General features: G+C 35.6%; 2 protein-coding genes across 2 annotated transcripts; one reads left to right on the top strand and one right to left on the bottom strand.

Moving 5' to 3' along the window:
• pptc7a (protein phosphatase targeting COQ7 a) lies at positions 1-11,263 on the top strand. Its single transcript, XM_079382939.1, has 6 exons — positions 1-541; positions 3,644-3,823; positions 5,635-5,833; positions 8,387-8,510; positions 8,598-8,727; positions 9,572-11,263. The coding sequence occupies exons 1-6, from the start codon at positions 340-342 to the stop codon at positions 9,628-9,630; spliced, it is 894 nt and encodes a 297-aa protein (XP_079239065.1). The 5' UTR covers positions 1-339; the 3' UTR covers positions 9,631-11,263.
• Positions 11,208-26,566, bottom strand: rad9b (RAD9 checkpoint clamp component B). The gene is made up of 13 exons (XM_079382940.1): positions 26,428-26,566; positions 26,272-26,342; positions 25,826-25,963; positions 25,141-25,255; positions 24,823-24,922; positions 24,164-24,270; positions 23,492-23,598; positions 22,112-22,176; positions 21,906-22,007; positions 15,857-16,106; positions 14,683-14,812; positions 13,459-13,569; positions 11,208-13,107 (listed from the first exon to the last, which is right to left on the bottom strand). The coding sequence occupies exons 1-11, from the start codon at positions 26,459-26,461 to the stop codon at positions 14,696-14,698; spliced, it is 1,206 nt and encodes a 401-aa protein (XP_079239066.1). The 5' UTR covers positions 26,462-26,566; the 3' UTR covers positions 11,208-13,107; positions 13,459-13,569; positions 14,683-14,695.
• Positions 26,567-27,063: the final 497 nt, after the last annotated feature.

The raw sequence follows: 27,063 nt of genomic DNA, 5'->3' as shown, positions 1-27,063 counted from the left end.
GACGTCAAAACAGTCACAAGACTTCAGTTGCGTCGTGGCCTTCGGCAGCAGACAGTTCACTTCACGAACAGACACGCGAGCGGAGCGCGCAGCAATGGGGCTCAGCGCGAGAAGAACGAGTTTCATAAAAGCCGGATCGACTTGGATGTTCTGAATCGCGTCGGATCGATCGCTATGGAGAGCTGATCCGTAAAACAGCAAGAATTTGAACGTCGACGCTGTTTGAGATTGTGGATGCGCTTGTGACATCGCCAGACTTCATCTCGAGCCGCGGATCTGTTGTTAGTAGTCTAACTAACCCAAACTACCCCTGCAGCGGAGTCCGGGGCTCCGGGGGTGATGCTGTCCGTTCTCTCGTACGGTAGACTGGTGGCCCGAGCGGTCATCGGCGGACTCTCTCAAACCGACAGCCGCGATTACAGCCTGGTGTCCGCCAGCTTTGGCTTCGGGAAGGATTTTCGGAAAGGGATCTTGAAGAAAGGGATGTGTTATGGAGACGACGCGTGCTTCATAGCCCGACACAGGTCTGCTGATGTGCTAGGTATGTAATGATTAAAACGAATAAAGGCTCTTTATGTTACAATGGTTTTGTTGAATCGCTTCTGACGTCACAACTGTCGCACATCGGTGGCCTGTAGGTGCATCAACAAAAGCCTTTATAGCCACCATACTGTATATATATCAGTTATGAGCATAAACCTGTTTAATCTTACTTCAACATTCATTTCTCTTTAATGTATTTTATTATAATACAAAAAAAATGCATTTTCAACAAACATTACATGATAAACCTTCAGTTTTATAGCGGCTATATTTATTAACGTTATTATAAATAATGGTGCACAATAATAAAAAAAAAAACTGTTCTTTTAGAATTTTGTTACATTTTGTAACAGCGACGCCAGACGGGCCTTTACAAACGTTCTGAATCGAATTTTAAATCAACATATAATTTCCCATTGTGACGTCAGTCGCGTTAAGAACGACTTAAATTACCCAGTCCTTTCATTCTAAAGATCATCATCATTCGAGTGTTGTCAGTTTATTTTATTATTTAGGTCTGTTTATTGAAACAGACTAGCATATGCTTTCCTCTTATATGAATGTTTTTCCCCTTTGATATTTTTGTATTTTATTCATTAAAATGTATTTAAATATATTAAACTTGTGTTAATGCCTGTTGCCTTCGAAAATGTGTGTACATTTATTACTGCAATAAATGAATCCAGAATTGCTGCAGCTGTCAGCAAACAATAACAGAGTAGAAAACGAGTGGGAGTCTGTTTCTACGGTTTAGTACTCCACGTGACTGGAGGGTCTGAACTGTTTTAGCTACTGTTAAAAAAGCACTACACCGTACATCCTGTACTGCGATAAGGAGGGTTATTATGAGCACAAAGTGAGACGATATTTAAAAAGGATCATGTGTTAGGCTACACAAACTAAGTGTGACGCCTCAAAGTGGCTTGTACTTTAAATTAAAATGTAAACATGGGTAGCAGTGAAAGTAGTTCATTTGATATAGCTGCTGGAATTTGCAGTAATATAATTTATAATACTATTCCATAACCTAATAGACCCGTTACATCATAACATTGTTTGTAACCTGAGAATTTGAACTGTTAGGGTTATCAAGAATGCATATTAGTTTATATGTAACACAAAACCCACTATCTAGTTAGAAGGAAGTCCGTCGGAAAGATGTGGGTTCAAAACAAAGATGAACAACGAAGACCACAAACCAGGGTTTCAGTCTAATTTTTTGTCTTGAGTAATGGGCGTGCTTAACGATGCAGAGCTTCAAAGAAAGAAACTCTTTTAGTTCATGCTTCATTTGGGAATAATTTGTTAAATATATTTTTAGATAGCTCTTTTTAGTAGTCTTCAAAGTTGATTAGTCCTTGTACCTGTTTTGTCTGTCGTTTAACCCACTCATAAGAAGTACGCCTACAAATTCAAACGGAAACATGTTAGTAGTCTCTTAACGTCTGCCAAGGCCTACTTGGACAGCGAAATCCTCTTCTGCAGGGTTCTGTCATGGCCTCTAGTCTTTGAAATGGCAGTAAGCTTTTGTGCAACTTTAAGCCATAAAATCTAGTTGTGGAAATCCCAGAGGTGCTTTTAGAGTGGATGCAGGTCGATGTGAGGACTTGCCTTGTATGGTCACAAACGAGGGTTCCTGCTCATTGTCTGTCAGAAGAGAAGCTGGGAGGGCTTTGTAAGGAAAATTCCCTGTCTGGTGGACAGATTTGGATATGCACATGACATCTGTTGGGTGTAGGCCGTAAACGTCTGCTTTCTCAATATTCAAGACTGGCGCATCTTGCAGATCATTTCATTTACTTTGGTTTTTGATTACTGTGGGTTTTTCCAGTGGCTGAATGAATATATTATGCCTAAAAAAATACAGTCTTATGATGGCAAATGGGTACAAAATTGCAATTTAAATAAAAAATTGAAATGAAACTGAACTTTAAGAACATCGCAAGTCAAAATAGTGAACAGATACCTGATTGATTGCCATTGTTGATATATCAGTCTTCCACTAAACATAACCATGTATGTATAACAGCTTAATGATGCTGTTAAAAATTGGTGGGAATCCTTCAAAGTCGAATTCCATTTTGTGGGTAAACAGGTTTTCCCTTCAGAAAGCTGGGTACAGTCATTTTACCTCTTGCTTACCTCAAAATCTTACTAAATAATTCAGTCTGATCTAGATTTAGTTGGTCAAAATCATATAATCACAGTAGAAATGTTTTTTATTATGGTAGCACTATGTGTAACAACATTATTTAATTTAATTACTGAATGAAGTATCTTCTGCTCACCAAGCCTGCATTTATTTGATTGAAAATACAGTATAAAAAAGCAGTAATTAAGTTGGCTTGAAAAAGCCAACTTACTGATCTACTATTTAATCTTATTAGTGGTGCTTGCCAAAGGCCCTTCTCTCTCTCTCTCTCTCTCTCTCTCTGTAACTCCCACACACTCATTTGACTCATCTTTTAAGTAATGACTAATGTACCCCAGCGATCTGTTTTTCTGTGTCTGTTCTTCTGATAGACTAAATTCTGATCAAACTTTAATCTTTAAAACTATTTTACGTATTTCAAACTGAAAACCTTCAAACTTCAAGCTTTTAAAAACTTTTACAAACTTTCTGGCTAGGCTTTTTCAAGCCAACTTAAATTTTGTCTTCAAACTTTACTATCTAGTTATTATTACACTTAAAATAACTGTTTTCTGTTGTAATATTTAGTCAAATGTAATCCTGTGAAACAAAACTGAATTTACAGCATTATTATTCCATTCTTAAGTAAACATTTATTATTTATCATTAATTTTCATTTATATTAATGCTGAAAACCGTTGTGCTGCCTAATTTTTGTGGAAACCGTGAAAGCATTTATTTGAAATATAAATCTTTTGTAACATTCTAAATGTCTTTACTGTCACTTTTGATCAATTTAATGAATCCTTGCTGAACAAAAGTATTCATTTATTTCTACGAACAGTCTGTAAAATATTAGTGACATTCAAAACAGATGCAAAATAGCTGATATTTTTGCAGTGGAATCATTTAGAAAATGTTGCTCTCTAATGGTTTTGGTCCTAACTGTGTCTTTTCTATGACCTATAGGTGTGGCTGATGGAGTAGGTGGCTGGCGTGACTATGGGGTCGATCCCTCTCAGTTCTCTGGGACGCTCATGAGGACGTGTGAGAGGCTGGTCAAAGAAGGACGATTTGTGCCGAGCAACCCAGTGGGAATCCTCACCACCAGCTACTATGAGCTACTTCAGAACAAAGTACCGCTATTAGGTGAGCACATTCATCTTTAGATTATGGATTATGTAGTGAATTCATTTCAAGATACAAAATGGAACTGTGCAGTATGATATACAATGGAAGTATTGTGCTGTACAATGGAAATTTCAAATTAAATGCAGCACAGAAAAACCATTTGCATTTTAAATGTATCTTTTTAGATTTATTTCTCAAATATATTTTCTGTTTTCGGTCACGCTTTATATTAGGTTGCCTTAACTACTATGTACTTGCATCAAAAAATAAGTACAATGTACTTATTGTGGTTATATTGTATTTCAAATCACTTTTGCTGCTATTGAGGTGGGATATGAGTAAGGTTAGGGACTGGTTTGGTGGTATGGGTAGGTTTAAGGGTGGGTTAAGGTGTAAGGGATGGGTCAACAGTGTAATTATAAATGTAATTACAGATGTAATTACATATAGGTATTTTTAAATACATAAGTACAATGTAAAAACATACACGTACACACTAAGTGCATTGTATCAAATGATTAATTTAAATGTAAATACATAGTAGTTAAGGCCACCTAATATAGAGTGGGTCCCTGTTTTCTAAAGAAAACTGTAAAGAGATTAGATCATAATGTGTTTAAGGCTGTTGGGATTGCAGCATTATGCTCTGGCTTCAATTAAGGTGTGGTCGTACAATTTGGTGTTCCGTTCACTTCCATGCTTGCGTAAACAAGAGCATGCGTCATGTTTTCACTACAAAAAGTTCAGTTGTGTATCAATTGGAGTTCAACTAATTTTACAAACTTAAAATCCCTTTTTTTAATCATTACTTTTGCAACACTTCTAGTCCAATTATTCACAAACTGTGATGTAACTTTAGCATCAGACTATCGTTCCCGCTTAAGGTGTTTGCGTGCAATGGCAGCTTATTTTACTCTGCTTGCACAGACATGTGAGACCGTACAAACGGATATGCCATAAAACTGTGGAATGGATGTTATGTTCTGGGACAGTCAAGAGTAAAGTTTTATTTTTCCTGACTTGGGAGGGAAATGGTTTTTGGGAAGGGCCTTGGCTCATTTTTCTCAGGATAAGATCAAAGCTGTAACTTAAATATAATGGACAGAAATGAGTCATTGTACAGCGTGCCGCTCTCAAAAACACGCTGGATGAGTCACAAACGGAGTGTACTGGGTCACAAGATTGGATTTTGGCAAATCTGCACAGATTCAAAGCTAAATGGCAGTTTTTATGCTTTAGCCTGTTTAAAGGGATGTTCCAGGTTTGATATAACACTCTTTAAAAATAAAGGTTCTTTATTGGCATCAGTGGTTCCATGAAAAGCATTTAACATCTATAGAACCTTATATTCCTTTTTTTTTTTTTTCTACAATCCGTTACATTTTTCATAGTGTAAAAGTGTTCTTTAGATTATTAGAATGTTCTTCACACTAAGAAAATGGCTCTTTTAAGAACTGATCACTGAAAGGTTCTTTGGGGAAACCAAAATAGTTCTTATGGCATTGCTGTGAAAACCACCTTTTGGAGTTAAGTTATAATTTCTGTTCTAGTCATTCTAACTCAACGAGCATATTCTTTTTCCTGAAGTTCTAGTTAATATAATCACATTGGACTAAATCTTACTCATTTTGCTCATACAGGGTATAACATCTTCCCCAAAATGAGGAGAACTTTTGTAATATTTTTTCCCCCCATCTTTTTATACTTGTAACAGTTAAACATGACTGAATATGTTTTTTTGTTTTCTTTCAATTTGCACAGGTTTGGTATTTCTTTTTGGAACGGACTGATCATAGACCGCTGTGACTAAGTTTCTTTCTTGTCTTTAGGAAGCAGTACAGCGTGTATCGTGGTACTAGACAGGCAGAGTCACCAGCTACACACGGCAAACCTGGGCGACTCTGGCTTTCTGGTGGTTCGAGGTGGAGAGGTGGTCCACAGGTCTGATGAACAGCAGCACTACTTTAACACCCCTTTCCAGCTCTCTATCGCCCCTCCTGAGGCAGAGGGCTCCGTCCTCAGTGACAGGTGAGACCGTTCCCTCTGTTATTTGATTTTTTTTTTTTCCTCTCGCTTTCTGATGATGCAACAACATTGTGTCCCCAAGCTAGACACGAGCGAGGCGTAATCCGCTGGCTGTCAGTATGAGAGCATGATTAGGTCTTCACTCTGAGAGCCTGGTTATTAACTCCTGGTGAGAAATGAGTCACTCGGTGTGAACACAGCAGCATCTACTCTGAAGTTTAGGATATGTAATGATCTCTTTGCTCTTATTTCAAATTAGAACAGCTTACTGTCAAAAGACAAATTTGACAATTGTGCACTAAGTTAAAGGATTAGTTCACTTTCAAATTAAAATTTCCTTATAATTTACTCACCCCCATGTCATCCAAGATGTTTATGTATTTCTTCCTTCAGTCGAAAAGAAATGAAGGTTTTTGATTAAAACATTCCAGGAATCCTCTCCATATAGTGAAGTTCAATGGACTCCAAACTGTTGTAGGTCAAAATTACAGTTTCAGTGCAGCTTCAAACGGCTATAAACGATACCAGACGATGAATAAGGGTCTTATCTAGCTAAATGAATAGCTAAAAAAAATTGCTAATAGCTAAAAAAAAAAAAAAAAAAAAAAAGTATATGCTTTATAAACAAATGCTCGCCTCGTTGAGTTGTAACTCCCTTTTTTTGTAAACAGCGTTTGACTTAGTATTTACACGTTCAACTTGTAAACACTGACTCTGTGCTTCCGCCTACTTCAAGCGTGACCTTTCCAACATTATTACGTCATGACCGCGTATCGCAGAACAGGCGAGCATTTGTGTTTATAAAGCATATACTTTTTTTTTAAATGACCAATCGTTTCACTAGATAAAACCCTTATTCATCGTCTGGTATCGTTTATAGCTGTTTGAAGCTGCACTGAAACTGTCATTTTGACCTTCGACAGTTTGGAGTCCATTGAACTTCACTATATGGAGAGGACTCCTGGAATGTTTTAATCAAAAACCTTCATTTCTTTTCGACTGAAGAAAGAAATACATAAACATCTTGGATGACATGGAGGTGAGTAAATTATCAGGAAATTTTAATTTGAAGTGAACTAATCCTTTAACACACCCTAAAAATGGATAGAATTTTAAGATGCAACTTATTGGCTTAACTATTTATAGCCAATAACTACTCAATATTATTTAAATCACTGATTTACTCTCTAGCTTTTTGAGATGTCATGTTAGTATTCTTTTAATTAATTGATCATTAATAATATTTTATATTTGCAATTAAGGGGTTGAATCACGCTTTTGATTTGATTGCAATGTTGGCTGATTGCGGAAACCATCCAAAAAAAAAAAAAGTGCTACATTGGTAAATTTTTGTAAATTGGAGAAACAGTCCTGGGACAATGCAATTTGCATGATTGAAAAGATTATGTGGCTAAATTCACCCACTGGTTTAGCATTTAACACGTTTTCTGCAACTTAACATCAACTGATCCTGTCATTTATAACTTGTGATCCTGCATCCTTTAACCTGTAACATGAAATACACATGTGATTGGAATTTGATTTTAAATTCTCTCACATATGTAGTGCAGCATTTACTTTGAACCAAGATGCTCTAAGACTCTGAAAACGACTACGATAATGAGCTGCTCATGTGTAAATGAACACAATGATATGCTGTAAACATGTAGTGCATATACCTATTTAAATTGCAGGCTTTGTAATTTGATAAATCGCATTAAGCACTTCCGGTTCTATTTTGAATAATCTTGCAGCCCTAAATTGTGCATTCACTAAACGTTACCAAAAACCCTGTCTGATCAGTGTCTGGTAAACATGACCTTAAATCAGTGCATTACAGTGACTTCTTCACGGTTAAGCGGTGTTGTTGGACTCTTCTCGCTCTGAGCTACATCCGGTCAGTTTAAATATTGCCAATGGAGATGACCTTAGCATGGCCTCTGTAAATCCTGACATTAGTTGGTTTCTCTTTGACAGATGAGCTAGTGGAAGAAGTTCTCTGAGGCCAGATAGTCTTCAGTTTGTGGGTCTGAATCTTAAACCGTTCCAATTTATAACTGTTTCCACTACTTAATGTCGTAGAATTTTAATTCAAAATAAGTATGTTTAAACCGCATGACCTGGGACTGGCTGACCGGTCTGGCACAGACGGAGAGAAAGACAGCCAGTGTATTCGTAGAGTCAGTGTACATGGCGTCTGCCGCAGACTTTCAGGAACAGAACACGACACTTCACAGCTGATTCCGTGTGCTTTATACTGTAATGAGGATCAAGCTATAAGCTTCTTAGACTGAAACTGCTTTTATTCCTCCAAACTTGAGCTCCTAAATATGGTCCGCAAACAGCAGTGCTTTTACTGTATATTAGAGTTCCAAACACGTTTCAACAACGTATGGTGTAGCTTTAGATGGATCATTGTGTTCCTGAGAGTTGAATGTTTCATTTTTTTCCACTCATGTCAACCGTCAAATCCAGAATATCACATTTCATAACTATACCATTGAAAGTTTACTTGCATTTCTAGGTAACAACTTTCTATTCTCTCGTTTCCCACAGCCCTGAGGCTGCCGATAGCTCGTCCTTCGATGTCCAGTTGGGTGACATCATACTCACGGCTACAGATGGTCTTTTTGACAACATGCCAGACTACATGATTTTACAAGAACTCAAAAAGCTCAAGGTACCGAACATCTACAAACAACACTTCCCCCTGTCCACTTTTCTGTCCTCCAGCGGCACTAATACGAATTGTGTCCTCTGCTTTCAGAATACCAACTATGAAAGCATCCAGCAAACAGCCAAGAGTATTGCAGAACAGGCCCATGTTCTAGCATACGACCCCAATTACATGTCTCCATTTGCACAGTTTGCCTGCGATAATGGCTTGAATGTCAGAGGTAAGATTTACTCATTTTAAAATGAGAAAGCCTTTTCCATGACTTATTTCTCTTTACAGTTTCCTGTGAGATAATGGTCTTGCTAATCATTGGCATTAAGAGTGTATGCATTTGCTCTGACAACAAATTGACTACAAGTCTTTGCTAAAGGATGCAGTGCATTCACATTTACACATTTGACATGCATTTACATTGCATTGAAAGTATGCAATTTATCAGATCAATGCACTTGAAAATTTGACCCAAATTCTGTTTCAATTCAGGGTTATTATCGTTAACTAAAACCGCAATCATAAAAAAGTTACCTGAAATTAAATGACCATTAACTGAGATAACTGTTACACCTTACAATAAGGTTTCATTTTGCCAACATTAGTTAACCTAAATTAACAATAAAACTAAAGCTTTAATTAATCTTAGTAAATGTTGATTCCAACGTTTACTAATACATTATTACAATGAAAAGTTGTATCTATTAATGTTAGTTTATGGGCCTGTGCTATCTGGACTAAAACGGTTGTATTTTTACTTACTAATGTTAACAAAAATGAACAAATACTGTAACAAATGTATTGATCATTGTTAATGTTAGTTAGTGCATTAAATACAGTTAAAAAATGGAACCTTATTGTTGTTACCTAAAAAAAATCACTTATTTTACTGAGTTGCCAATGCAACATTTCTCATTTTCATTTACTTGAATTAAGTGCATTAAATTCATTATCAGACTGATGCATTTTTACACTCCTGACTGACGCGCATTCAGTGGCATGGGTTTGTAAATGTTGAGTAAATCTTTAATGCTGACATTTGCCTGACAAAATTCTCTATTTTCTTTCCAAAGGAGGAAAACCAGATGACATCACTGTTCTGCTGTCAATTGTAGCAGAGTACACAGACTAACGCTCACAAGGGCTGCAAAATCCTTCTCTTGTTGTCTTCCTCTCAGTCATTGGACTGGCGGCTGTTTCCTGCTGGCAGGATTGAGGGCTGTTTGAGTTTTCTGTTTCTGGCAGGGACTTGGAGCCCACATCTGTTCCTTGGGTTCTTCGGTCTTACTAGACCGTACTTCAAATGATGTCGTCTGCAGGCTCAAGTCAAAGACCACCTTGATATGGACTGCAAACATTGAGTTGTGTTTGACAAGGGCTACAACAGGTCTTGAACACTTCTCCCGTAAGAATAACCAGTGTTTCTGTCGTCCAGAGGTGAATGGGTTGGTAATGATGAGGTTGTGAAGCCAAAAATGGAGAAAGAATAAGCGAGAAAGGAATAACAATCTGATCAGGGACAGGTGTCCCAAAAAAGAAAGTTTCTGTATCAAGAAAATTAAGATTGAGGCATCATGCAGTGGGAGTGTTTTAACTTTGCAAAAGGCCAATGGGAGATGTGCTCAAGTTACATGAGTCTTGAGATGGCACGTTTTGCCTGTTTACTTTCCATTTAAATAGACACCCAATCTGTAACCTCTGTATAGCCATCAGCTGAATGCCAGCTGAGATGTGAAGTTGATAGGCACGAGTGACTACTACAAACTTTTCACTAGCTAATGGACAGTTTGTATTTTGGGAAGTATGTTGGGAATTCAGTCGAGGCATAACTTTACAGTACTAGATTGATTATAAAGCTTAACAACATCGAAATATAGTCAAAGTTAACGATCAACCATAGAAATGCCTTTCCTTTGAGATATTAATTAGTGGAGGCACTTTCACAGAACAAGTTCTCATTACATGAAATCAGAGTTGGATGGGTGTTTTAAGCAATTCAAAGTACAGGGCAAATTACAGTTTGCTTGGGAAGACAGAAACCTTTTCCTTTAATATTTATTCATTTAAAACAGTATTACTCCACCTTTTTGAGTTTTTAACGTAACTACAGCAGTAAAACAGACTGCAAGGGATTGTGGGATGTGTTGAGAGGAAAAGCAGTCCCACTTAAACCACTTTTAAGAGGTTCATATGCTTGTGGTGTGTGCGTGCATATATGAATGTGAGGAACGTTTATGACATGTAGATATTTGGAAAACCGGCTGTATATTTATGTATGCATTTGGAAAGTGTAGGCTATTACACATCAGATGTATATGAGAGTATATTTGATAATTGTGTGGATTCCGTGTTAAAATATTTTTCTTGCTTTTTTTGTAAAATGTAATTTTAAAATATCCCTCGAGGTGTTTACGCACAAAGCTAATGCTAGCATCTGTGAATGCTTTCAGTGGGTATGTCATGGATCACATGATCTAATAAAGTTATATTTTTATATATATATAACTTCTGTAGGTCACAGTTTTTCACAGTAAATTACTTTGTTTTAGAGTAAATATTAAATTGAGGAGTGTAAATTATGTTCTCTGATAATGTTGCAGATGCTGTCAATAGTTATTTAATGTGAAATTTGAGTATTTTATGGGTACGTGTGATTCATAGACTGAACGTACGCACAGAAGATGCACGTACGCATCTCTTTCAGATGTGAAATCTATGAACCGCAAATTATCTTGAACTTTCGCACAAATGAATGGTTTCAGCTCTCTGCCTTGTAAATGACTCCTAATTAATGTCATTAACATGTAAAAGATCACCAGTCGTCATCCAAATTCTTTAATTTAGAACATCTTACATTTTCAAAACCTGCATTACTCCGGCAAGAAAAGGTGCGTACGTCTGCTCAGACCCTGACGTGACGCAAAGCACTTTTCCACATCAAAGACAGTTTTTACAAATATGAACGTTGCCATGGATTTAAGCGTACGCACACTAAAATCAAATCTAAACGTTCGCACGCTTTATAAATGAGGCCCCTGCTGTGTGGCAAATGTATTTTTAAAAGAGCAAATGATGCATGTAATCTCAGTTAATATGATTTTCACAAGAGGCATGTATAATAATTAAACTAATAGTTTTAGATGAAGTATAGTATGTCACATTGCAGGAGAGCGATGTCTACCACCCACACAGACACCAATGCTTTCTTCAGCCACATAGTAATTCTAATCACACAAGCCATTTGCTCCCTGATGAATTAACTGGATTACACCATCGGATGAATCTTCAAGGACACCTGCAGAAAAGTAGCCACCTCTTTTCTCTTGATATAGTTCTATAGTGATTTCAAATTTGTTAAAGGTATAGATCACCCAAAAATGAAAATTTGCTTAAGACAGACTCACCCTCAGGCCATCCAAGACGTAGATGAGTTTGTTTCTTCATAGGAACAGATTTAGAGAAATATGGCATTTCATCATTTGCTCACCAATAGATCCTTTGTAGTGAATAGGTGCCGTCAGAATGAAAGTCCGAACAGCCGGTAAAAACATCACAATAATCTACAAGTAATCCACACCACTCCAGTCCATCAGTTAACGCCCGGTGAAGTGAAAAGCTGCATGTTTATAAGAATAACAATTCAAATAATACATATGTTTTCAACTTCAAACCAACCCTTTCTGCTAAAAAAATACCAGTACTTAGGGCTGGATATCAGTCGATATCGATAATTATCACAAATTTCAATCTTTATTTCTTATTTATTTAAACCCAGATTTTTGCTCCAAAGTGAAAGTTGTAGAAACCAGACCATTAATTTTCCTTGACAAAATAAATATCTTAATAGAAAAATGTATTTCTTAGTTTCTGCATGTAATATTGTTTCAAATCAAGAAACAGGTTTGTGTTGACTGATAATATTACTTTTTTGTCTCTTAGGAATGCGATAGCTGTAGTAGCTTGAGTTGGGATGCAGATGTACATTTTTCTTCATTACCAAAATCAGAAACATCTGTAAAAAATTGTAGCAACCTCATTTTTATATGGTGAAATTTAATTATTCTGAGTTTTTCTTTTAATCATTGGTCTTCCATAGTAGCATAATTTAAATCATGATAAACGCAGATAAAACCACACATATAGCACACCTCAATACCATGGTAAAAATATAACAATGGTTTTTAGGTATTTACTCTATCCATAGTATTACTTTCTTCATTGAAAAGTCATCTCGTCTGAATCAGCAGAGAAAGCTGCACAGTTCAAACACCATTTACAAGCTAAAACAGCTCTAAACAAATATATGGGTGAATTTTGATGTGAGAGGAAAACAAGTGATGGACTTTTTCACTGGAGGAAGCGTTATTATGGATTATGGATCATATTTTTGCCAGAAAAGGCAGTTTAAAGTTAAAAACATCTTGATGGATTTTTTTCCAATAAACATGAAGCTTTTCACTTCTCAACATGTTAATTGATGGACTGGAGGATTATCGTCATGTTTTTATCAGCTGTTTGGACTCTCATTCTGGAGTTCACTGCAGTGGATCCATTGGTGAGCAAGTGATGGAATGCTACATTTCTCCAAATCTGATGAAGAAGTCGTGGCCTAATGGTTAGAGAGTCGGACTCGTAATCGAAAGGTTGCGGGTTCGAGTCCCCGGCCGGCAGAGATTGTAGGTGGGGGGAGTGAATGTACAGCGCTCTCTCCACCCTCAATACCACGACTGAGGTGCCCTTGAGCAAGGCACCGAACCCCCAATTGCTCCCCGGGCCCACTGCTCCGGGTGTGTGTTCACGGTGTGTGTGTGTGTGTGTATGTGTGTGTGTGCATTTGTTCACTACTCACTGCTGTGTGTGTGCACTTGGATGGGTTAAACGCAGAGCACCAATTTCGAGTATGGGTCGATACCCATACTCGAAAATACACTTGACAATACGTCACGAAAAAAAAAGAAACAAAGTCATTTACATCTTGGATAGCCTGGGGATGACTAAATTTTGAATGAACTATTCCTTCAAAGCAGATGTTTAAATAAGTCATCTATGTATGTACCATTGTGCACCACCCCTGAAGAGAGAAAAGTGACAAAATGACACACTTCAGCTTTAAGGCTTCCATTTCTTTGCATTTTTACATGCATCATGCTGGTATACATTTTATAGTGTAACTGCAACAGTTTGTGGTTTTCTTACATTTTATGCCCAACTGAGGTGTAAATTGTTACAAAGGGCATGAGAGCCTGAAATACTGCGTACATTATCATCACCGGTAAGTGGCTGGAGATGAAATTTGTTTGCCAGCAGTCAACAAAACCAGCAGTAATGGTTGTGACCCTGACATTATGAGCAAGAACTAATCCAATAGCGATTGATTGAACCATCACATTAAGAGCTGAAATTACAAAATGCCTCTAAAAGGTGAGGTAAATGAAGTTATTCTGTTTTACACAGCTTTCCAGCTGAACTCTGACATGATCTGATTTGTCAAGCTTCTAACTGACATATTTTTCAATTTAACAGTCACGCGAAGCACAAGGCTTTCTTTGGATAATGTGGTGAGGTATGTGTACAATAGCAGTTATTGCTGCAGTCTTATATAACGATCGTTTCTCCAGCAGCATTTTAAAGCTGTGAGTCAAAGCTTCCTCTGACTCATTGGTGGACACAAAGAACACGGAGTCCTTCAATCCTCGAGAATGTGTTTGTTTTGAAGTTTTGATTTATCTTCTCCACAGTGACCGAACTTATCTGAACTGTGTGTTTAGGTAGACATTCCTCAGCTTTGCAACAGAAAGTGATTGTGCCCCACTTCCCCTAGTTTACTACTGTCCTATAGTTTTCATTTCATCTCTTCTAGAACAGTTTTAACTCGTGAAAAATTTTTTACATTACAAATGTTTGTGTAAGAACAGAAACAGAAACAAATGGCTAGTCTACACCCTTCTTACATTAGTAAAGTAATACAAGATTTGCTCTAATAAGACCTAGTGATGGCCTTGACAGCAATATTTAAGGAAAATGTCACATTTAAAACATTTTAACCTTAAAACAATCTAAACAGCAGAACTATGTTAACACACTGTGGGTTGTCTTTATAATCTACTGAGTTACTGTAGGCTACATCATGCAGTAAAGTCCATGCATTCTTGAAATAGGCGTTACCTGCATCAGGTTAGCTTACTTTGTTACCCGAGTCACTCCTCTGTTCCTCCATCCTCCTCTGTGTCACTAGCACAGGCCAGGCTGGGTAAATCCGCAGTTTTACGGTCAACTACATCAGTGTATACAGCCCCGAAGAGCAGCGAGCGGATCTGAAACGAGACCCTCGAGTTGTAAATACAAACATCTGAGGAATTTTTGACCAAATTGTAGTTGGATCATTCTACAAAATGGGTGTATTTTGTATCCCACAGATACATACATGTAAAAAAAAAAAAAGAAAATTATTACTTAATGAATAAATGACCCCAGAAAGACTTTTGGTTTGGACACGCTTGACTGAATTTATGTTTCTTGTGATATTTAAAAATCATTTGATCTAAATGCTTCTGCTTAAATACCTGAAACAAGTTTTGTAGACAGATGTTTTAAAGATATAACACAATGTCTTACTATTTAGCCTTATATAGCTGATGTATCATATTTGATAAATCTATTTCTTAAGGCCTCTAAATGATCAACATTATCAAAACTTGCTGAAAAACCTGTTGCACACTATCTAGTACATGCCTTCTGCTGTCTGACTGATCATTTGTACACTTTTAGCAAGTAAAGTTTTTCTGTAAAATGTCTACAGATTTTTATAATGTAAATGAGAATAAATTGAGAATAAATGTAAATTGTTAGTGATATTTCAAGATGGACACATACTAGACTGAAGCAACTTAGGTTTATTTGATTATCCAGACATCATTTAGAAAAATTATGTTCAAATGCTAAATGATCAAGATAAATGTTTGCTAAATGATCAGTGTTTGAAGAACATTTATTTCTTCATCTCTCAATCATCTTTGTATTGCATTGCATTAGGCCTATATGTTTTGAAACTGCAGAGCTTTGATTATAAAACTAAGCATTTTAAATATAATCTTACTAAGCCATTATTTGGAGATACAAAGTGACAACTGATATCAGTGATATGTATATAATTTTATGCAAGTAGTCTGCAATACTCAGACTATTATTTCATATGTCTTTACAGGGTTGAAGGATGGATGAGTTGGAGATTTTGGTCACTGTAATTTTGCACTTGTGTAACTTCACAGTTTTGAAGATTTTGCTATTATTTGACTTATGACTGATAAGAATTTTGGCCTGATATGCAGTTTAATGTTTGTCTGATAGAAGACTCAAACCTTAAAAGTGGCTGGTGTTACTGGTGTAGTTAAGGCCAATTCAGGTGCCAGTCTGGGTTTCGGCAGGATCTCTCCAGGTGTCTGAAGCTGAATCATCTTCCTCATATGAAGGTTTGGATTGAAAACTTCACTGCCCTGACTGGAAGCCACCTGTTCCCCATCAGCGACGCACACCTCTGTCTCCATAGGGCCCTCACATGTGGAGACTTCTGCTGTGGAGGTCTTGGGGATGTTAACAGGACAGTCATCCCTGAAAAACAGACTGCTATTTGTTGTTGAAGTTACAATTTAATCATTTAAACATGCCCAATGAATCCATTGTTTTGGGTTCTTTTTGATTTTTCTAAACAAGCAGCATTAGACTCTCTGCTGCCCTCACCAGCTCTGGAGAACGAGAAAGTTCAAATCACAGAAATTTAAAGCATTCTTTTTCATTAATTTAAAAAATACTAAATAATGACAGTGCCTTGAGATTATGTAAAGTATTCAGCAATCTATTTTTATCTCAAAAGAATTTTCCAAGGATAATATTTATGTTAGGTAAATTCATCTAAAGTTTGTTAATTTTGTTATCATACCCCAGCAATGAAAGGGTCGACCCACGTAAAATAAAACTTATTTACATACTAAAACACAGAAATGACTGAAGTCTTCATTATCTAAAACCTTTTTACTGAATGTGTGCCTGTAAGCAAAGAGTTTGCACCAAAGCCTGAGTGATGTGAGTGCTATGGGTAATGAAACACATGCAGTCATGTGTGAGGGACAGCAGAGGCAAAAGAAAGATAGGACGAATCACATGGTGACAGTGGGGGAGGGTGTGTGAAGAAAAGATGAATGCATGCCTCTGAATATGTGAATTGCGCCTCGGGGGGGTGGGGCATTACTATGTTCAGATTTGGCCCTGTACCAGAACTGCGGCCCACGGGACAAATGCTCCAATGCACGCGACAGCAAAACAACTAGAACAACTGTTTTGACTTAGCCAGGATCTGTTTATCTACTCCACTAAAAGGGAATTTGGGCACTCTTCAGTAAAATGATCTCATTTACTCCAAATGAACATTATGTAATAATTTACTCAACCTCATGTCGTTCCAAACTTGTATGAGTGTCTTTCTCGTTGCTGTCTGTATCCAGTCAAATATTTATGCTATTTGTTGTCTTTTAAAAAAAATGTAAAGCTAATTTTTGTTTCCTTTTTCTTATATCAATCCATTGTGTGGCTCCTCATTTTAAATTGCATTAGATTAAAACATTTACTACATAAATAAAAGTGTAAAACTTTATAATGTTCATGGACTGTCTCTAACTGACAATTTGACCTGCTCTTATTAATGCTTAAGCTATATACTTGTTTAATTGCAACTTTTTAAATTATATTTCATTATATTTATAATATAAAATTGTATGTGTGTGTGTGTGTGTGTGTGTGTGCGCATATATATATATATATATATATATATATATATATATATATATATATATATATATATATATATATATACAGTCAGGTCCATAAATATTGGGACATCGACACAATTCTAACATTTTTGGCTCTATACACCAACACAATGGATTTCAAATGAAACGAACAAGATGTGCTTTAACTGCAGACTGTCAGCTTTAATTTAAGGGTATTTACATCCAAATCAGGTGAACGGTGTAGGAATTACAACAGTTTGCATATGTGCCTCCCATTTGTTAAGGGACCAAAAGTAATGGGACAATTGGCTTCTCAGCTGTTCCATGGCCAGGTGTGTGTTATTCCTTCATTATCCCAATTACAATGAGCAGATAAAAGGTCCAGAGTTCATTTCAAGTGTGCTATTTGCATTTGGAATCTGTTGCTGTCAACTGTCAAGATGAGATCCAAAGAGCTGTCACTATCAGTGAAGCAAGCCATCATTAGGCTGAAAAAACAAAACAAACCCATCAGAGAGATAGCAAAAACATTAGGCGTGGCCAAAATAACTGTTTGGAACATTCTTAAAAAGAAGGAACGCACCGGTGAGCTCAGCAACACCAAAAGACCCGGAAGACCACGGAAAACAACTGTGGTGGATGACCGAAGAATTCTTTCCCTGGTGAAGAAAACACCCTTCACAACAGTTGGCCAGATCAAGAACACTCTCCAGGAGGTAGGTGTATGTGTGTCAAAGTCAACAATCAAGAGAAGACTTCACCAGAGTGAATACAGAGGGTTCACCACAAGATGTAAACCATTGGTGAGCCTCAAAAACAGGAAGGCATCTAAAAAAGACTTCACAGTTCTGGAACAACATCCTATGGACAGATGAGACCAAGATCAACTTGTACCAGAGTGATGGGAAGAGAAGAGTATGGAGAAGGAAAGGAACTGCTCATGATCCTAAGCATACCACCTCATCAGTGAAGCATGGTGGTGGTAGTGTCATGGCGTGGGCATGTATGGCTGCCAGTGGAACTGGTTCTCTTGTATTTATTGATGATGTGACTGCTGACAAAAGCAGCAGGATGAATTCTGAAGTGTTTCAGGCAATATTATCTGCTCATATTCAGCCAAATGCTTCAGAACTCACTGGACGGCGCTTCACAGTGCAGATGGACAATGACCCAAAGCATACTGCAAAAGCAACCGAAGAGTTTTTGAAGGGAAAGAAGTGGACTGTTATGCATTGGCCAAGTCAATCACCTGACCTGAATCCAATTGAGCATGCATTTCACTTGCTGAAGACAAAACTGAAGGGAAAATGCCCCAAGAACAAGCAGGAACTGAAGACGGTTGCAGTAGAGGCCTGGCAGAGCATCACCAGGGATGAAACCCAGCGTCTGGTGATGTCTATGCGTTTCAGACTTCAGGCTGTAATTGACTGCAAAGGATTTGCAACCAAGTATTAAAAAGTGAAAGTTTGATTTATGATTATTATTCTGTCCCATTACTTTTGGTCCCTTAACAAGTGGGAGGCACATATGCAAACTGTTGTAATTCCTACACCGTTCACCTGATTTGGATGTAAATACCCTCAAATTAAAGCTGACAGTCTGCAAAAGCACATCTTAAAGCACATCTTGTTCGTTTCATTTGAAATCCATTGTGGTGGTGTATAGAGCCAAAAATGTTAGAATTGTGTCGATGTCCCAATATTTATGGACCTGACTGTGTATATATATATATATATATATATATATGTGTGTGTGTGTGTGTATATATATATATATATATATATATATATATATATATATATATATATATATATATATATATATATATATATATATATATGTGTGTGTGTGTATATATATGTGTGTGTGTGTGTGTATATATATATGTGTGTGTGTGTAATAATAGTGTGTAAAGTAACTTGACATTATCAACAAAACATAATAATGGCAATATATACATGTCAAAGTCAGACATGCCCCTTTGCCAGCTGTGATGCCTGCTTACTGGTTTAAACTTGGCCCAGGTCTTTAAAAGAATTTTGGGTCAGCACACCTTAATACTGTAGCTTCAACAATTGATTGCCAATTCAAAGTCAATGTTTGAATAAACTGACAGCTCGGATGCCCAGATTATGCAGCGCTGTAATAGCTGCTAATGGTGGATATTCTGATGAATCGAAAATTTAAGTTTTTTCTATGTATAAACTGTTTATGTAATAAAATATGTTTTCATAGTTTGTGTTGTCCCTTATCAGTGCAAAATGATCACAAATTAAAAATGATTCATACCAATATTGTCCAAAACCCCACTTTTCTAGAGCGTTTCCAAACTTTTGGTGGGCAGTGTATATATAGTAGGGGTGTAACGATACGCGTATTCGTATTGAACTGTTTCAGTACGAGGCTTTCGGTTCAGTACGCATTACAAACCGAACGATTCGTTGGACTAAGGGTTTATTTTCCAAACGTAATAGGATTAAAGTGTGTGAAATATCAGTGCTCCTGCGCTCAACAACACAGCCCAAGCGACGTAACAGGCAAGGTGCTGTCTGCCCCGCGATAACTTCCCTTTGCTGGGGTGCGTCGAAAGACGATGATCTTGTATCGACGATAGCCAGAGATATTGTCAAAAATATAAATTATTGGCAATCTTAAAAGGATTTGGCATTTCCAATTAATGTAGGCCTGTTACATTCTTATTTTTATTAGGCCTATTATTAGTAAGAAGTTACTTTTATTATTAAATTAAAAGTACAATTAATTTGCCCTGCAATAATTAAAGCATAACTGATGCGCTGCGAGGATAAGATTAGGCTATATTTACTCCTCACTTGAAATGTTTTTAAAAAAGGCCTTTTAAAACCTTTTTTAAAAAAAAGGTCTATTAGGCTATAGGCTACGGCTACCTACAATGAATTATAGTCCTATAATTAAAATATTAACACTGCAGTCATCAATAAAAATCAATTAAATAAAAAGTTTTTATTTCAAGCACCGACTTTCAAAAACAACCTGTTTAACACGAAATACATTTCTTTTCTTTTTTTCAGTATGTACGGGCCACGAGAAATATAAAGGAAATAAATGAAAACAGCTATAGGCTATACCGTTATCAGCATGTGTTAAAGTAGATTCGTCTTTCGTTGTCTCTGAGAGAATAAATGGCATCAGATACCGAAAGCTTCATCATTATTCTGTCATTCCGTTTTTACTTTCACTCTCTTATAGTGAATTGACTGAGATTAAGATGTTCTCCGATATATATAAATATACATTATATATATATATACACGCACACATATACATATATAATGTATATTTATATATATCGGAGAACATCTTAATCTCAGTCAATTCACTATAAGAGAGTGAAAGTAAAAACGGAATGACAGAATAATGATGAAGCTTTATTTTTAGTTATTATTATATAGTTATTTTTTATACATTTGTTACATAACATTTGTATTTAATTGTTTTTAATTATAATTACAGATTTCTTAGATTATTTTTTTATATTATATTATTACTTATATTTATATTATAATAATTACAATAATATAATTTATATATAAATTTCATATGTATTTATAATTTCTATATATATTTAAATATAATATTTATCATATTTAAACTTTAAAAATGAATATATATTTTTAATTATATAATAAATTAATAGATATTATATTATATTTAAATGTATACAAAAATTATAAATACATGTGAAATTTATAAATGATATATTATATTATTGTAATTATTATAATAATTAAACATAATTTTCAGCCAAAGAATCAACATAAATGGCCTTGTTGTTGGATGACAGACTTTGTCTTTAAACTAAACTGCTTTGCTGACATCTATGCAAATAAATCCTTTGCCCTTTTAAAATCAAAGATAAAAAAATCAAGAGTTTTTATGTACTTTAGCTTGCGCTAGCATAAATTATTGCAGGTAGGCTGTTTAAACAGTCAGCAGTGACGTAAATTGCGCGCAACAGGTGACCCAGATGTTTGTTTCTGCTGGAGAATAACACACAGAAACACTGATATGCACAAACGACATGAGGAGACGGGGCAACTTCAGAGACATCACTGCCTGGACTGGATGAGCTACAGGGATAATTAGAGACAGGCTAGCATGTCTAGTTCTGCGTTACCCAATATAGGTGAGACATGAAAGACTAGAGCACTGAAGCTGTCACTGAACTCAACGCCCTCTTGGTGCCTATGGAAGTGCCTTTATGTCACAACGGTTTTGCATTTGCATTGCATTGCAGCTATAATTTGACATTACAGGAAAGAGATTATATGAAACAATGTTACAGGGTGGAATATTGCATCTATTTGGGCAAAATAAATAAGAATATTTCACCCAAAAACAGAAAATTAACATCACATTGCACCCATAAGACTTACTCTCTTCTGTGGAACATAAAAGCATTCACACAAAAAGCTATCATATAGTTTTATAAAAGATATTCACAGATGAAAGAAAGGCAAACAGGTTAGGAACAACATGAACATAACTAGATCATAACAAAATGCTAATTTATGGGTGAACTGTTCCAGTCAATTTTACACATACAGTGCACATTCATGTTAATCTGAGGGACAAAATGAAATACCCAGGTGCAGGTTGAAATGGGCTCCCGTGGTTTGGATCCGTTAAGGTGGACAACACAACATGGGCCTCCAGCGTCATGTCTTTTACCGTGAAGGATACGGGCCTGAAATCAAATGATAGCATGAGCTGGTTATGTATAGTACGGTTACTGTACGATTTTATGCTGAATGCATGTGGGTGTAGAATCAAAACATTTAAAAGACTTACTGTCCAGCCACACCAAACTGACTAGACACTGGTAGACCATAAGACTCAGCAAAGGACAGCAGCCCCTAAAAGCAATTAATTAATTATAAATTAATAATACTTTATAATAATTATAATTAATATAATAATAATAAAACATTAATAAATAAATAAATACTGTAAATAATAAATAAATTATTATTTTCATTATATATACATATATTTAATGCTTTATTATTTACAATGTTATTACAATCAACACTGATTCATGATTAAGTAAATGATAAATATATGGTATGTATATATAATAAATGATCAAATAAATTTGTAAATTATATAATTATTATATAATTAATAAGTTATACATATATTTTGAATTTATTATTAATTATTAAAATTACATAACATGTAAGCATTTTAAATATAGAGAGAGATGACTGATAGATAGATAAATTACACAAATTAAAGTTATGTTTAGAATATTAATTATTATCTATCAATCAATCAATCAATCTATATATGCTAGATAGACAGATATACACAATTTATAATTTATTATTAATTACTAAAATAATATTTTAAAGGTTTTTTTTCAGCATTAAAATTAAGAATTAAGACCTGTCAAAACAGATTCCAACAGCATTTTATAAACAAGGGACACACTGATCCGTACAGATGTATTTGACCCCGTTTAAGACTGCATGAGGAGAAGGTCAGTCATGTGTGTCCAGACCACAGCGTGCTGTCCAGTGCTGTAACTCATTGTGACAGGCTAACTGGTTCGATTCCAAGCATCTGTCCCACTGCATCAATGACTGACATAAATACACTGTGGCCTGCCAAGAAGCTACACCACTGACACACAGCCAAAGCCTGTACGTGAAAAGGGTCGGTACTGTCGGGGCATAATCCACTGCCACTAGATCAGGGTCAAAGGTTGAGCGCGAGGATACAAAACAAGATGGTGTTTATAATTTATCTTGGATGCGTTACAATTTCAAATTCACGGAAGCAAACACGATTGCTGTTTTGTGGGGTTTTTTGTATTTTTGCATGTTTTTGCATAATCCAACTGTTTAATTAATGCATTTTTTGAGAAATGCAATGTTTCCTATGAATGCAGAATGATTAACAAAATAAATAAAATACCACACCTGGGTGTGAGTTAAAAGAACATTGCAGTCTGTTCAGTTCACATGCATAACACACTTTCTCTGAACTCGTTTGGGTGAATATGATAGGCACAACAACTACTGGACATCCCAGGACAGAAATAAGTGGCAATAAAAATGAATATGGCAGATCTTCATGCACTCACCAAAACACACTCGCATGGGAACACAAACAAATTAAGCATATATCCTGTGTATTTAAAAAAAAAATGCCGTGCTGAACGCTCACCCTCAGTTCCTTGAGGCAGAAGGTCACAGCTGAATCCTCTCCAACCTGAAAATAGTCAAACTCATCTGGGTGCAGCATCAGCTCGGTGTTCATGCCTTTGATACAGTCTGATAACAAACAAACAAGATCTAATTAATGTAAGATCACAATGTTGAGCACCTGAGTATACAGGAGCTCTGGTATAGTCTAAATGCATGTAGGTTAAATGCAGTCCTGAACATTTTTTCAGTGAATTGCATGCCCAGTTAAACTTTCAAAAAATGTATTGAATTATTAGGCATTATTTAATGAGAAACACAATAGTATGCTACCACATGACCTCGTCATACTGTACATTTATTTTAGTGATTTTAAATTAAGGTGATTTTAAATTAGGTCATTTTAAAAATACAATATTGTAATTTTAATTGAATTATAATTTGAAAGTAAATATAAAACATTTATTGTAATATTACAGCAATATTAAAATGAGTTAAGAAAGAGTTATTAAACAAAGAGATATTCATTTAATCACAAAATTTATGACACTGGAGATGGAAGGTAGCTATTAAAATTATGTGTGCGCATCAAATATTTGTTTTCATACTCATGATATTCATGGTATATACTACAACAATAGTTAGAGTACTACATGCTAGTGAACTACTATAAAGACAGCAAAAGTTTCCTTACTATTTTCTTCCTCACAAAAGGTCTTCAAGGTTACTTTAAAAGAGGAAATGGAAAGAGTGACCTCTTCTTGTGAAACCGGGAAATGCACCACAATGTCACCTAAAAGTCTGAAACGGAAAAAAAAATTCTTAAAGTTGGACTAAAAATTTGACTATTCGACTAAAAATGAAAGGTCTCATTAAGATTAATTAATGCATTAACTAACAATGAAAAAAATATGTTACAATATTTATTTGTTACCATTAGTTGATAAAAATATAACTGTTCATTGTTTGTTCATATTAGATCAGGTCCTTTAAATAATATTAACAGATACAACATTTTAATAATGGTTTAAAATGTTGAAATTAAAATTTCCCATGATTAATGCATTCTTTAGAACTATTTTTCAACTAATAACTAATGTTAATAAATGGAACGAATGAGTTTAGAAACTAAAAGATTGTGTCTTAAAACCTAGCATACCTAGACAGCATAAGTATGTGCATCAAAAAGACTTGGATGCTCTAGAGTCTAGACTATGATGCCCAAAAATGATGTCTAATACAGCAGGTTTTGAGACACAGCCAATGACTATGATATGTAAACAAAAAATAAATAGATAAACAATTCCACAAAGAGTTTCAGAAAAAGTAATGCTGAATTATATGTGCACTTACTTGGACTGGGCCATTAGGACATTTGGACAGAGGTGAGCTGGGAACACAGCCTGCAAAGCTTCGCATTCCTGATACCCCAAATTATAGGTCTTTGTTATTCCTAAAACATGTAAGTGCCACCATCTTGATTAGAACAAATGTGATAAGTTGTGATGAATTATGCAATATGGAAATGATTTGTAGCATCTCATCGTCACCGAAGAGAGTCCAGTGATGTGTGCTGTCACCCTGTGATTACATCCGCCAACACCAATCTGTTCCTCCCTCTGTCAATGCACTACCAGATTCAGTACATACTTCACATGCAAATGAACTAACCGTGTCTGCAGTGAAACTGAAATATCACCCTGCTGTTTGGGATGTTGATGGATATCTCACATTTGTCCACACTGCGCTCTCTCCACGACGCACAGCGGAACAGGGGAAGCACGCACTGAAAATTATTAAAAAGCACAGGATAATTAGTAAATGCTGTATTATGAATGAATAATACTGATGGATATGAGTTAAGGCACTGGGTATTAATATTACTGGTTCAGTAATAATAATCTATTTTTGATGTCTCGTTTTCCAGTGCAAATGTCTAAATATTCATAAATCGGGATGCATTTACTTGAGAAGCAAAATGACATACGTTAAGATCCCTTTCTGAGAAATGGATCAAAATGAAGTTATTATAAACCAAAGAAAAATATCTGCTAACAGGTTCAGAAAAATCTAATTAATTTAAAGCAACTTATTTACACGCCATGTTGTCAGATTTTTGTTTTACGTAGAAACTCAATTCATTTTGTTAAATTTCTCACAAAACAAGACTTTATATGTACTTTAAATGTATCTTCATTTAAGGCTGTTTGGGTGTTTATATTGGAAAACAAGACAAAAACATTCATTTTATGGCAGTGCATGCAACATTTAATGCTTTAAAGACTTTCTGCTCTGATTTAAGACCTTTTTAATTTGTGGAAGACTGAATTAGGACTTGGTTCTGAATGCTTAGTACCTTCATGTTTATCTTGCATTTCACTGCTTCACAGTCTTTCTGAATGTCTGGATCAGGAACATATTGCTGGAAGAACAGAGGAGTGAAGCAGAAACAGGCATACGCCGATTGAGAGGAGTTTACTGTCCTTACAGCCAACTACAGATGAGAGAGACAGAGAAACAGAATTAGAAATGAGAGACTAATAAGATAACGTTAGTTCACGAATATCATTAACTAACGTTAGTGTTAACAAATGGAGCCTTATTGTTAAGTGCTAGACAAAAATTTAAGACTGAACACTAAAAGATTGTGCCTTAAAACCTAGTGAGCTGCCTACCTTACCTAGATGATGAGGCCCAAAAATGCTGTCATTTAATCAAAGGCAGCTCATTATATTTTAAGACACAACCAATGACTATTTATCATCGAAAATATAATCATATACATATCAGACCTAACGTTACCCCTTTCTCCAGTGGATCCAACCATATTTCATCACCAATTCTTGACAGAGCATAAACTGCTTTTCCAAAGACTACAGAGATATTAACAAAACAAAGAAAAATTAACTGAAGGCGATCAGATTTATTTAGAAAACATTGAATAAAATTGTGTCCTACCTTTAATTCCATTGCCTTCAATGACACACTTCATTTTATTTTCAATATTTGGCAAAAACTCTAAGAGGAAACGTTTGAGAAAAGTGAATTTAGAGTAAAAACCACGAAACAGCTTTATTTATTTATTTACCTCAGCGCTAAAGAGCGGGAACGAAGCGAGTGCGCGCCATCTAGTGTCCGTCTAACAGAATAAGCGCGCGCTCCTTTTCTCACTAGTGTTTGTCAAAGTTTATGTTTTTATTGGGTTTACAAGAATAGAATAGAATAGAAATCACGGTGTATGACATTTAACGTATTCCTGACACCGTTAAACAGGGTGATAAAATACTAATAATAAATACTAACCTTTCCACAAGTTAAAATAAATTACACCATAAATACTATATAGAATTGAAAGTAGTGGAAGTGTGCAGAAATATTCACCGATACATACAGATTATTTATTTATTTGCGTATTTATTTATTTATTGTTTTTGCAGGTTTGGTCCTCCATATAACAGATAGTACGCTAAGGTCCATTAATAAGCATTTGCAAAATTTAATTTCAGAAGAATATTCATGTCAAAAATAGTACATATACGCATCTGTCGATAAATAAAAAAAAAAAAATAAGTTATTTATTAATTTGTCTTAGTG

The sequence above is a fragment of the Barbus barbus genome, assembly GCF_936440315.1.
Source record: "Barbus barbus genome assembly, chromosome: 28".
In the NCBI taxonomy this organism is placed as follows: Eukaryota; Metazoa; Chordata; class Actinopteri; order Cypriniformes; family Cyprinidae; genus Barbus; species Barbus barbus.
The sequence above is the reverse complement of the archived record's forward strand: the minus strand, read 5'-3'. Positions and strand labels throughout refer to the sequence as shown.